Consider the following 14,122-nt stretch of genomic DNA (forward strand, 5'->3'; position numbering starts at 1 on the left):
TACTTCTTGTGTTGATTTATTGGAGGGATTACTTTCCTTTTTTGTTTTTGTTTTGTTTAGGTAGTTGCTAAATGTTGAGGATTTGATGCCGGAATATTATTCTATTTTCTAAAGAGGGAGTATTAGCTTACCTGATTGGGAAATTTAGTTGGAAGATCAGGGGTTGTGTCATTGGAGAGCACCTCAAACTAACTCCTGGAGACTCTTATGTACATACCTGATACTGGGGTTAGGCCTGTTTAATAATTCAAGGAAATATCATTTGGAATCCTCTAGCTTATAGGGTAGATGAAGAAATTGAAAACTCACCCAGGAAAAAGCAACAGTAAGCCAGGAGTTTCCAAATTATAGCTACCAAAATTAGCTTGAATTCAGTCTGAAAACGTTTTTATTTATTATCAGTGTTTTATCCTGAAATGCCAGGGAGAGAATAAACAGCAAGGGACCTTCCCAATGTATTTTGTGGGGGGGGAGGCTTTGATCCCTTATTGCTTTTTAGCTAAATAGATTGGGTTTGCTTTATTCAAAATGAATTCTGCTGAATTCTAGGGAATCTGTTGTAGAAATGGTAACTCTAGAATGACAATGCCATGAAATAAAGAAAATTATTCTGAATATAGAGATCAGGGGTTCTCAACCTTGGCAACTTTAAGACTTGTGGACTTCAACTCCCAGAATTCCTCAGCCAGCAAACAGATGGTCATAATACAAAGATGGCTGTATGAAAAATTCAAGGAAAAAGACAGAAATTAAAGGTGAAGGGAGGGCCCCCAAAGTAACTGGACTACTTCACAGTGTGTTGGAGGGCAACTATATTTATTTCAATTTCAGTTGAGTTTATTGGATTCATCAGCTGCTCTTTCTCTGTAGCACAGCCTCGTGTTGTTTCTTAGAAAATGTTCCATTTCAAGCACTTCGACCACCAATTACTCAAAATCAATGTCATCTACAAGTATGGTTTCAGTGCTGATATTAGTTAACTAAAACTGCATGCTGCATTCATCTATGTGGTAAGCCCCAAATGTATTTAAATTCAGTGTAGAGATGCAAAGAGAGTAGAATTCAAAGCTACTAATCCCTCTCTATTCTTGACAATGTTTCAGAGTATTTGCTCCCGAAGAAGTGTGCTCAGAGCATTAGGCATGGTTGGTAATTAACTCTAAGGAAAGTTCTTCAGACATGGTGTCCTTTGAATTTGGTCAAATGTTGTTAGCTTTGCCTGAAAAGAAAAGCATCTTAAAAAACAGCAACAAGATTCATAGTGCACATTTATCCAAGGCCATTCTAAGCAGAGCAAGGGATAGCAAAAGAGTCCCAATGAGACAATATTTGGTTGTTCAGTCATTTAGAATTCAGATTTTGTAAAGATGTATTCTCCTTGAAAATAAAGTAGCAGGATTAGAAACTTTAGGATTTGCCACAGCAATCCAGAACATCTTTGGTGTGTGTGTGTGTGTGTAGTTGGGGTAGGGGGCATAAGAGTTCAAATTGAATGGAGACCTGATTTCCCTGTCAGTTGCAGTCAGTTGCTTCTTCTTCTTCTTTTTTTTTTTTTGCCAACAGTGGGTCTACTTCTGGAGCAACATGTTGAGGTTAGCCCAATCTGTCTCAAATCATGAAATTTTGCATGTTGGGTGACTTGTTCCCTATTATACCTTGTTAGTTCCTGTCATGGTGAGATGGGGGAAGGGCAAGGATAGAGAAGTTTGGGTTAGTTGGACCAAGCAGGCTGATAAGCCAACAGGCCAATAAGATCCTGAAGTAAGGAGCAGAGGTTGGATACAGGTCTCCTGCTGACTCCTCCATTTTGATAATTATTGCAGGGTGGTCTTTCTTTTAATCTTGATTTTCTCAATTTTTTGGTTCTAACTTCAACCCGACTTTAACTGTAGGTGAACTTTGTGCTTTTTGTTATTCTTTATGTGTTTCGATCTCAGCATAAATTGAATCTATAATCCAAGTTTAATTTAGAAGAGCAGGAGGATTCTCATGAATGAAGTACTCTATAGATGGAGATTTTTATAGCGATGGATTTGAGCTTTGAATGTCCTTAGCATGCAGTTTTATTTTAATCAACATATATTTTTTTCCTCCCGAGAAACTTCAGAGACCAATTCTACGAAGAGGTTGTTTCTGTTTTCATTTCAAGGCGTGGGATTTTCATCGGCCTGCAGTTCCAGTAAAATCAATATGAGAACATTTTGGCCGGATATTTATCCAAATGCAGTGCGGCAGCCTTATTAGGTTCTGCGCAGTTTTTCCTTTTTCAAAAACGATCAAAAGCCCCCCCCCAAAAGGCGTTCAATCCCGTAATCCAGTGTTTCCCAAACTTGACAATTTTAAGGCATGAGGACTTCAACTCCCAGAATTCCACAGCCAGCAACGCTGGCTGTGGAATTCTGGGAGTTGAAGTCCACATGCCTTAAAATTGTCAAGTTTGGGAAACACTGCCGTAATCCATTGAAGTTTGGGACCAATGCCTAACATTTTCTTGTATAAACAAGAAAAAAACTATTTTTTCAGACATTAAGAAAGCGGGTTGAAGAAAGCCCACTGCTAGTCCAACTGGTGATGTCCAACGCAAGGAAGCGATCGATCCACAGCCTCGTCTCCTCGCCTTGGTTTCCGGGGGTGGGTGGGGGGCATTTATCCACTCGATCAAAATAAAAATGGGGAGAGAGAGAGAGAGAGAGAGAGAGAGAGAGAGAGAGAGAGAGAGCATTTCCAGGAGACCAGGCCAAGTGCTCGGAAAGGAGGGGCTGGATGCGAGGCTGGACGCCGAGGAATGAATGCCAGGTGCTGGGGAGGAGATCCGCTTCAGCGCGGCTTGTTTTCTTTCGCGTCGTTATCTCGATAACAGAGCTGAGCGGCTGAAGGAGTCCAGGCGCCACAAACGTCCCCACGAGCCTCAGTAGCGTCGCAGGCGCGGACGAAGGAAGACCTCTCGCTTCTACCAGCGGCGGGGGAACCGGGGAGGCGGGTGAGGCGGAAGAGAGTGGCGGGGAGAAGGGGATCGGGCGGGATCGGCAGGAGATCTTCCGCCCCTGCCATCCGGGTCCGAGCGCTGGAGCGGTGCTGTACCCCGCGGTGACCCCGGCATTAAACGCGAAAAGTCCTTCCCAAAATAGCCGGGTCGCCGCTGAGTCCGCTCCTTAGGAGATTCCCAAAGGGCTCTCTGTGGATACATGTAGGCCGTTGCCCACCAAGGCCCAGGATTTCAGTTCCCATCATCCCCGGCTACCGCCTCGCATCCACAGTGTAAAACCGAATAGAAACCTTTCTGCCGCGCGTCTTCGGGTTTCGTTTTAGCCTGGGGTGTTAAAGGGGACAATCCGACGCCCACATATGGAAAAGGAAACTTAGGCCCAGTGGTCGGCTTCACGCTGCGCTTCCTCGGCGTTGTGTGAATCCAATCATTGGAGCTTAGAAATCCTGGTTTCTCCTATTGTAGGAACTCAGCCAATCCGTAACAATTCAGTAAAACAAATAACGGCTTAGTAATTAATATGTTTTTGAAATCCACGAGGTTCAGTGGATTTCTGTTTAGTGGCTGCTTTAGATTTGACCTTTTAATTCTTTCTCTTTTTAATTGAAGTGAGGTTTAATTTTCGGCCTAGTTTGCCTCAAAGGAGGTGAAAACAACCCGTAGGAATTCTTGGCAGCGTGTGTCTTTACCAGCACCATACACAAGAGTTCTTGTCTTCTCTCAGCGGGGTTCTTCAAACCGGTTCATTTTTTCTCAGCATCTTTATTAGAATTATATCAGAAACGGCCTGGGCTTCGTGGTTTCAAAAGGGGGAGGCGGCGCACAGTAGAAAAGGCTTTATTTTAAAGCTACCCTTTCCTTAAGGGTAAAAAAAAGGGCTTGCGATCTTGTTGACTTTGCGCGCTCTTCACTCCGCCAAGTTTTTGTCCTGTTTTACTAATTCAATCACGAATTGCGGGATTGTCCCGAAACGCTTTCAACCCGTCTGGTTAGTCACCCATCGTCTCGGCTTGGCGTTTGGATACTTCTATCTCTTATAAACGCCTCCTTCTTTTAAGAGAGGTTTTCCTTCGCCTTCTCTTTCCCAGTCCTTTTTTTTTTTTTTTTTTTTCCCAGCGACCCCCGTCTCGTCTGAGCGGAAGAAGCCGCGCGCTCTCCGCGCTCTGCTCTGCGGATCGGCTGGTTCACAGCAGAGGTGCCTGGCCTGGGGCGAGAAGGCAGAAAGGAAACGGGGAAGTCTCTCTCTCTCTCTCTCTCTCTGTGTGTGTGTGTGTGTATGTGTGACTGATGGGAGTGGGGTGGGGTGGGGGCAGAAGCCGGCATTTCCAGACCCGGCGCGATCGCCCTCTCCCTTCCAAATCCGCAGACGCCGGAGCCCTGGGGGAGGGGCTCGCTCAGGTTGGTCGATCTCCAGGCTAATCCAAACAGCTCCGGGTTGACTGGTGTGAGGTCCAAAGTCTAGACAGGGCCGGTGACTCGGCGGCTCCTTATCTCGCCTTGGGATCGGCTCTTCGAGAGACTCTCCCCCGCCCTCCCCCGGGTCCCTTGGCGGCTCTCGGACCTGCCAGGCCGGGAGCCGCCACACCTCGCAGACGGGCGACAACAAACGCGCCACCTGGACGCTTGAAGGCCTGGCTCTGCTGCTTTAAGGGAGGGGGGAGGGAATCAGATCGCCTCCCTTGCAGATACCTTTTTATTGGTCCTTCGCGGGGGAGTGGGGGAACTAATTTTAATTCTAAATGTCCGCAGTAGGCTAAATTTGGCTCAGAATTAACTCGTGCAAGTTTGAATAATAGAGTAACCAAACGGCTGGGATCACACCTTCCTCAAAACCTGGTAAAAAGCAAAACTGAATGAGTCTGAGGGCGCCTTTCTGGACTAGGAAATGTTACTAACGCCGTAAATTGTTCCCAAAAGTTGATTACTTTTTATAAAATCTGTTAATCCGAAAAGGTCCTAACAGATTTGTTCAGATTTTTTTTTTTGCCAAGGTGGATTAATGTGGCTCTCCTATGCTTACACGCAAATCATACAAACACAAAAGGAGTGTAGGGTAGTGCTAACCGAGTTTAGGTTGTATAAAGGGAACCACTAAATCTTTAACCAACTTGATTAAGAGAATTGTGGGAAAGGATGGTTGCTCTAGTTTGTGGTGCCATGTGCCATGGAAATAGAGAACTAAATAAGTAATAAATACATCTTGGTTCAGTTAGGAAGAGAGCACTTTTGTTGCCTGGATGAGTTCTAAGGTGTGTTATTCATTTGGCATCAAATCTTATCTAATAAAGAGAGCTCCCAAATCAAATAACTGGATGTACATAGAATGTAGTTCTGAGAAGACTCAGAGAACATAATGCTTGCATTGCAAGCGTTGGCTTCTATAAAAACATTTTTATTAAGGTGCACGTATTAGTTCCCTACAATATTGGAAGGGTAGAAGGCAATTGGAAGTGCTTTATGATGCTCATGTATATTCCGTTTCTCATCTTACCTATTCCTCGGATTCAATAGCTGCAAATTCCCCTGCCCCCATGTGGAACACAGACCCCAGATCAATTTCTGGCTCTCCCTCCTTCCCCATTTGCAGGGAGAAAGGTCCTCCCTTTGCATCCTCTAAATGGCAATCGAAACAATCCAATTAAGAGGAGAGGAGACATGTCTGGTTAGACAAGAGATCTTTGGTAACTGGAAATTGCATTTCTTTGGATGAACTTCTTTATCCTGGAGGAGATTGCAGACTGCTGAGTGAGCTGGATCAATACCAATATATTTGGGTTGTCTTTTTGTTTTGCTCTGGTTTTTTTTTTCTGTCTCAGCACAACCTTTGGGCAAAAAATTGAGAGAACTTGGAGAATTAAATTACTGACTAGCTTTACAGAGCAACTTCATTGGCCACCTCAGCTGTGAATTTTGGAAGCTATAGTCCCATGACATTTGGGTGGGTGCCAGGTTGGGGAGGGTTGAGTTAGATAAAAGATGCCCTGGACTCCAAGGATACTCCTGTATCCTTGAAATGTAAGGCTAGTAATCACCATGTAATATTCAGAAATCAAACTCTACTTGAAGGAGATTTTATGTTTACATTTACTTTGGAGATTCAGTTTTCTGGAAGTATTGTTAGAGTTTCCATCGATGGGAGATTTCAGCCAAGGCTTTTTGTCAGAAGATGGGACTGTAGAACATAAGAGGTGGAGGAGATATTTGAAATAATCTTGTTCAATCCCTATTCTGCTTCTTGCATGGAACTGCATAAGATCCATAGAAATATATGTGAAGTAAGACTGGTGGGGACATAATGCTGGGAAAAGAAATAGAATATCCAGGAGAAGTCATTTAGCTCAGATCTATATTCATTTTAGCAGCACAACTAAACATCTTCCAATTGTCCTCAATGTTTTTGTTTCCTTTTTCTACACTGCAGACACAGAAACACCAAATCCTATTAAAAAAAGAAAGAGGGGTGGGGGAGCAGTGGCCATTGTATACAAATAGAATTTATCTGTTTTGAACCATCCTTTTTCTTGTTGAGAAGAGGCTTTAAAACACATCTACTGTGAAGTTCTTGAAATTGTGCAAATGAATTACACAAATGTTTCATTTCAATTGTTTGTCCCATATCCATCATTGACTACTGCACTTCCCATGACTTTGGTGCCAATATAGGAGAAAACAAACAATAAAATTAAACTGATTTTCATTCATCCTAATTCACTAACTCTTTGATTTACTCTTCTGAAATTGTGCAGGTTTCTTAACTGGTGTCATTTGTAAGGTTGAATATCATATGCATAAGAAATCTCACAGTGAGATAAATGTATCCTTAAAAAAATAATCTAAAGAATGAAGGTGAACAATTAATTCATGTGGAACTTTGCAGAGTTGGTCTCTTCAGGAAAAGTCTCAGCAGATTTTAATAAAGTTTGCCCAGAAATACATGAGCCAAGGGGAAAAAATGGGGAAAATCCACAATATTTTAAAAGTGTTTAGTATACGTAGCTGTACATATGTACGCACACATTATCTTAAATTTGCAGGCTTGATGTTCTTAAACAAAAGGGTCTGAAATTTAATAAAACTTTGTCAAGTAGAAAAAAACTACATCCGTTCCTTGACCTCCACATTATTGTAAGGGGGGGGGAATAAATGGCTTCAGTTTGCAAGTTCATCTGAGAAGAATCTGACTGATTTTTCATTTGCCAAATCATGATTTGAACCAATCAAATTTTCTACATGCAATTATCCTAACTGCACTTCTGCTATCAAAGTTATAGATGAGCAGCATTCTAGAAGTGGACTAATATAACTTTTCCCCAAAAGGGTGAAAAGAAAAGATAGGAAAATAAAGGTGTTCCACAAGATGGTAACATGAGCCATGGGAAACTCACTGGATGATTTTGGCTCAATTTTGTCTCTTTTCCCCCAATGTATCTCAAAGGGAAAGAAAAAAGAAAGGAAATTTCCATGTAGGTTGCCCTAAGTGCCAAGATAATAGATGGGTTATCAATATAATAAACAGATATAACATAAAATAGTTTATGGTGTTCTTTCTTTCTTTCTTCTTTCTTTTTTCTTTCTTTCCTTTCTCCCTCCCCCCCTCCCTCCCTCCCTAACTCACTCCCTTCCTTCCTTCCTTCCTTCCTTCCTTCCTTCCTTCCTTCCTTCCTTCAATAACTCAAGGTGGCAAGTATACTTAATATCCCTTCCTCCTCCTATCTCCCTCACAACAACCACCTTGTGAGGTGAAAGAGTATGACTGACCCAAGGTCACTCACCTGGCTTTTGCAGCTTTTGTATCATGTGTCAACCTCCAAGGATTGTGCTAGATCCTTTGAACTAAAAAACGATCAGCACAGCATTCTGAGTTGGTTCTGCTTTTAAGCACAATGGGCTGCCTCAAGTTGCTGGACAAGGTTTTGAAGGACAAAACTCTAACTACACAGAAGACACTGCTCCTCTTGGTCTTTCATAATAACTGGCTTTTTCCCCAGGCAAAGGTTAATAGATAAGCCAAATATAGGTATGGTTTGTGTCACCCAATTTATTCTATGATACCTTGGTTAGGGTTTTATAACCATTGTAGTCTGGTTTGTTTGTTTGTTTTTGTTATCTAACCAGAGTTCATAGGTTAATTGTGCAACAATAGATATTGTCTCTAAATAAATAAAACTCTGTGTGCCACATAGACCACCTTGCACTCCCAAAACTGGACACCTATTTGATAGATTGTTTAGAAGTACCTATAACAAAAAGATGAAGATTCTATTGTCTTAGCAGCTTAGGTGGTGACAGTGGAAAGCATAAGACTGAAGCAGAAAGGGAAGACAAATTTCAATCTAAGTTTACATGGATATAAAAGTGTTAGAATTTGTTTTTGAAGGTGATTACAGGAATGGAAAATCAAATATGGTGGCAGTTCTTCCATTGAAGATCACTGTTAGTTTTGTTAATTAGATTATGAAAGGCCTCATGCATACCTTAATATTTTTGTTACAAAGAGACTGCAAATTTGCCAACAAAGGAATTCTGCAGGTATGTAATGTGGTATGTAATGTCCAGAGTATTTATCTGAGTTGGAGGCTTTCTTATTTTTCATGGATGCTGCTGAACTAATTTAAAAGTAATGAATCAAGTTTTGGATATGGTAAGTACCTGGTAAGTAAATTGTTAACTGCAATTTACTCAATTATTCATTAACATGGTTTCCAAAATTTAATTCATCTTTCTACAGGCCATTTACTTGATGATGATATTGGACTAACACTACATGTTCAACCCCACATGCTGTCCAAAGGTTTGTTATTATTCCTGACAAGTTCATGCCAGCATCTGTAGAAACCTCAATTGGTGAGGTTGTTCCAGCAGATAGATCCATTAAAGACTGATTCATGGATTTGGCATCAATCTGGCTCAAGGTCATAATGTACTCATGCTGAGACATGCTGCTTGTCTCTGGATGGATTGGCCCCACAGTAGCTGTCACCACTCTCTGGAAGAGAGTGTTGTTATTGGAAATGGATGTTAAGGCATACATTTAGTCTTCCCATGGCAATTCCCCATGTCACAGGATTTCACATAAGCAGTTAACATCTTTTCCATATCCTTAGTAGAAGTCTCTGGTTTTATTCACTCCCACATGTCAACTTGGGTGGTCATGAGTCAGGCTTAGCAGCCTTAGGTGAAACTGGATAAATGCTACAAACTGTCCTATATTTCTTCCTTGCCCACCAGGAGATACTCTCTGAAGAGAAGTCCATCTTTAACTACCTATCATGCCTCTTCTCCTTTGTGGGATGATGAGTCAGTCTTCATTAATTCTCAAATTATGGTTAGGTTTGTGTCACATTTCTGTACCTCATAGTAGGCATCCAACTCAGAAATATTAACTTGTCTCTCAAGCTGGCTGGTCTCAGGTATGGTTCTAGGAAAGGAGGAGTTCTAATATGATTTTCATCCATTTTCTTTAAACTCAAGAAAAGTTGTCACTGGGAGCTATTTCTCTGGTCTTTGGGGTTATCCTTTTCTAGACATGCAGCCAATCAATCTTTCAAGCAGTATGTTTTTAATTCGGGCTTTGCTGTGCATTCACCCAATTCATACTACACTCTGCATCTCACTCCTCAGCTTACATGCACTCAGGCAACTATTACTTGACTTTGTTGGTGCTTTCCTTGGCTCAACATCCTGATTTTTCATTTCTCCTCAGCAGAATTGGCATTCTATAAAACTTTGCTTCTGACTGTACCTTCTCTCCTACATAGCTATACCATGTCTGTTATTTGAACATAAGACAGAAAGAAGAAAATAAAGGAAATCATTTTTAGCATTAAAAAGGAATGTTTAGTCCAAAGAGACATTCCAAGCGAGAAAACAGAAAACAAAACAAAACTTCTCCCCAACAAATGAACAGTTGATTCAAGGAACTGAAGAGTTCACTAAATTTTTGGTGCTAATTAAACAAAAAGTAATTGTTAGTGTTCTGTCTCCCTGTTGGCCACTATGTAAAGGAACAAGCTACATACAAGAACACACTTGCCTGGGAATGTCATTTATTGGACCCCCTGCCTCCCTAAGGGGGTTTTACATCTTTCACAGTCTCATATTATAAGGGAGAAACTGTTTCTTACGTTACCTTCTTTCACCTCATTCCACAGAAAATCAGTCTGTGCTTTGCTTATCAGGAGGAAGAAAATGAAAAAAAAAAAAAAACCCCTTCTCTACATACTTTTCTATAGCTTACTTTTCTGTACCTAGTAAATTGGAATAAGAAGAACACACCAGGTGGATTAAGGTGAAAGGAAGTTGAAGATGATAGGAAAAGTGTGTGTGTGGGGGGGGAAGTTGAAGATGATAGGAAAAGTGGGGGGGGGTGAATGAAAATATGATAATGATCTGCAAACTTCAACTCCTTGACTTCTCTTTCATGTAGAAATTTATATCCACACACACATATTGTATAACACAGATAGACGTAAATAGAATTCAGGATAGAAAAATTTCAAGCCCACACATAATGTAAAAAAAATGACACAAATTCACATCACATGCCTTTATTCCCTATTGCTATTTTCTTCACATTCTTCAAACCTTCTCCAGCTTTGAATAATAATAATAATAATAATAATAATAATAATAATAATAATAATAATAATAATAATTTCCAATCTGAAAAAGATGCCCTCTGTTTTGTCCTCATTTCACAAGACAAAAAAAAAAAAATACAGCTGATCTTTTAAAGATCTTTTAAAGATCCTTCCTGTTCTTAATTAGCTGTTTAGAATTTGAGGTGTTTTTTTTAAAAGATTTTATTGAATTTTATAGGGTTAGGGATAGAATAGGATCAGGATAGGGATTAAGGTTTAGGGTGGGGTTAGGATCAGGGTTGGGATGAGGACAAGGTTAGAAACAACATTGAGATTATCCCCCAATAACATTTTCAATTTTCGGCAAACAGACTACTGTCCGGGTACATATGTTCAATTAACAATAGTTGATATAGTAATAAATAATTGTAGTAAATGTACTAATCAATAATCGCAAGCAGTATCAGTTAGTCAATGCATATCATTTTTCTTACTAATATATATTCAAAATAACATATCACATATCTTTATGTGATATCTTTAAAGGTCAGCAGTGAGACCTTCCTGTTCTTAATTAGCTGTTTAGAATTTGAGTTTTTGATGGTTTCTACTCATTCTCTAGATTGGCAGGTCCAGGTTAAGTTTCCTTTAGCTTTTTTGTGCCTGAATCTTTTAGATATGATATTGTCCCTTTCCCTAAAAGTGAATTAAGGTATAGTAATGCCACTTAATTGCCCTCTAGATGTATGGACTTCAGCTCCCACCCATAAACAACAATAGCCATACTTGGTGGGAATTCTGGGGGTTGAACTCCACATACGTTAAGAGCACTCAGGTTAGGAAGGCAGTGCTATGACATTATACAGGTAATGCACACTCAGAACTAATTAAAACAAATGTTCAAGTCAGTAGAACTGCATTGTTAATGTTGAAGACTTGTTCTAATTCTCACCAGAAGTTCAATGATTGGCTTGACTCTGCATATTAAAGTTCTTTACATCCATTCAAAAAAAAAAAATAACAAAAAACCAACCCTCCTCTTCTGAACTGATGGTTTAGAGCAGGGGTGTCAAACTCGTAATGTCACATGACGTGTCACGACATATCATGACTTTTTTTCCATTGCTGGCACCCCTAGGTTAGAGATTTGCTAATAAAAACTGATGAAGCCAGAGAAAATTAAACTGATGCTTGTAAAACTGACAAACCATTTCAACTTAAAGCATGTTAATCCAAGGAATATGATAAAGCACCTTTTTTTTTAAGCAAAGACGTTGGAATTGGTCACTACTTATATGCTATGCCAGGGGTCTTCAAACTTGGCCCTTTTATGACTTGTGGACTTCAACTCCCAGAATTTCTCAGCCAGGCATGCTGGCTGAGGAATTCTGGGAGTTGAAGTCCACAAGTCATAAATGGGGCAAGTTTGAAGACCCCTATGCTATGCTATTTTGATGAACTGGGTATATTCTTTCAGTGCATTGACATTGTGCTTTGAATATGGTGGGAAAGAATCAGAATATAAATATACTAAAGAAACAAATGAAATATAAGAAGAAGCCATGCTGAGCTCTAAGAGAAGGTGTTCAGATTGATGACTGACATTTTCCTTCCTTCCATTAAAAATCATTGACTATATTGTAGGGATATGCAGAAATGTAGTTGATACTTTAATTGGTATTTAATTTACAGTTCCTCAGTCTGCATGTAAAACAGAAAGTCCTTATCTTTCACTTTTTCTAAACCAAAACTAAAGATGAAAATATGAATACTGTAATCTGCAGAAAAATAACTGTATACTATTGGTGAAAATAGCTTGTCAAATTGGTTGTGTTTAACCGTGATTGTATAGAATGAGAACAATACATTATATGTATAGCATAGGAGAAATTTCCACAAAAACAACAACAACACTGGAAACATTTTAAAGTTAATCTCCCAATTTGACTGTACAAATATGAGAGAAAAGGAGAAAGTTGAGTAAAGATGTATTGTGATAACATTTTAAAGGGCATACTAACATTCTTTAAAAATAACACTATATTGTTCCTCTCTGATGAAAAGTTATCTTGGTCCTACAGAAGAAATTCTAAATATAGCAAACTCTAAGAGAAAAGGGCAGCTTGTTTCTCTTCCTGTACAGTCAATCATAAAAAAGAATAATGATGGCAGGTAATTCATGAGACACAGTTGGGGCTACCAGAGTTGGGCTGCAAAAATTTGAGATGACCACTATATGGCAGCAAACAAGGCTTTCTTGTATGCTGCTGATATCATCTAGAGCAGTGGTTCTCAACCTTTCTAATGCCGCGACCCCATAATATAGTTCCCCATGTTGTAGTGACCCCCCAACCACTTATACATCACCGGGTGCCAGAGGCGTGGCCAAACAAAAGGGGAAAAAAATGGCGGACAGCCTTGTTTGGCGACCCCCGTGAAATGGTAATTCGACCCCAAATGGGGTCCTGACCCACAGATTGAGAATCACTGATCTAGAGATCATCTAGAATCGATTATCACTACCTAAACTGAATCAGAAGGCTTAATTTCATACTGAATTGTGGAGAAAGATTGCAGCATTCAGGTATTCTTAGTGGATTTCTCTGTTGCATTTTTTAAAAAAATCTGGCTTCTGTGGGAAGCTGATGGTCTATTAAATGGATCTTCGGTTTGGTACCACATGATCAAGGGTGAAAAATAAATTTAAATTCAGAGAGTTATTTTATATAATAGTTTATAGCACTTAGCACTTAGACTTGTATACTGCTTCACAGTGCTTTACAGCCCTCTCCAAGCAGTTTTTACAGAGTCAGCATATTGGCCTCAACAATCTGGGTCCTGGGTCCTCATTTTACCAACCTCAGAAGGATGTAAGACAGTCAATCTTGAGCCGCTGAGGGTTGATGGCAGTGAGTAGTGAGTTAGGCTGCGGTCCTGCATTCCAACCACTGTGCCACCACGGCTCTTTTTATGTAATTATTGCGTGAGGGTCAATTTTTAAAGCACTGGAAGTTTTTGTTTAATATAGTGAATGTTATGAAATTCTACTCTAATTTCATCCAGGAGAGGGCTATGTAGCATTTTGAATTCAAAAGCAAAAATGTGCTTCAGAATTTGTGAGGAAGCTTACATAGCATCAGCAGTTAAGGGCATCCATGGGGAAGCAATGATCCCATAGACCAGGGGTCTTCAAACTCGGGCCTTTTATGACTTGTAGACTTCAACTCCCAGAATTCCTCAGCCAGGCATACTGGCAGAGGAATTCTGGGAGTTGAAGTCCACAAGTCATAAAAGGGTCAAGTTTGAAGACCCCTGCCATAAACATTGAGATGTCACAAAAGAAAATCTGCCCTTTCATCTTCCCACTGTGGCCTGCATAGAAAAAAATTTGTGTCAAGACATATTTGGGCAAAATCTTGCCTGCAGCTCTTTAAAACAGCTGTATCTTTCCTGACATGCTCCAAAGCAGGTTTTGGTGTTTGAATCCAAAATTATCTATATTCCATTTTTTTTAAAAAAAATGACTACTTGTTCTTTTTAAGGGCAAAGGATGTAG

General features: G+C 40.1%; 1 protein-coding gene across 12 annotated transcripts in view; it reads left to right on the plus strand.

Moving 5' to 3' along the window:
• The window catches only part of ISL1 (ISL LIM homeobox 1), a 91,227-nt gene that overhangs the window by 33,391 nt on the left and 43,714 nt on the right, over window positions 1-14,122 (plus strand). For 3 of the 12 annotated variants that reach the window (XR_005558122.1, XR_005558123.1, XM_039355125.1), the window contains exons 6-7: window positions 4,103-4,181; window positions 8,715-8,777. The exons of 8 other annotated variants lie outside the window; for them this stretch is intronic. Coding sequence is in view for 1 of the 4 variants with exons in the window: in XM_039355125.1 (XP_039211059.1) it covers window positions 4,103-4,181; window positions 8,715-8,777 (142 nt within the window). In the remaining 3 variants the exon portion in view is untranslated. The remainder of the gene's footprint in view (window positions 1-4,102; window positions 4,182-8,714; window positions 8,778-14,122) is intronic. One more of the 12 variants, XR_005558133.1, reaches the window with a different exon arrangement.

Source organism: Crotalus tigris, unplaced genomic scaffold (genome assembly GCF_016545835.1).
Source record: "Crotalus tigris isolate CLP2741 ecotype Arizona unplaced genomic scaffold, ASM1654583v1 scf7180000018606.670481, whole genome shotgun sequence".
NCBI classification, from domain to species: domain Eukaryota; kingdom Metazoa; phylum Chordata; class Lepidosauria; order Squamata; family Viperidae; genus Crotalus; species Crotalus tigris.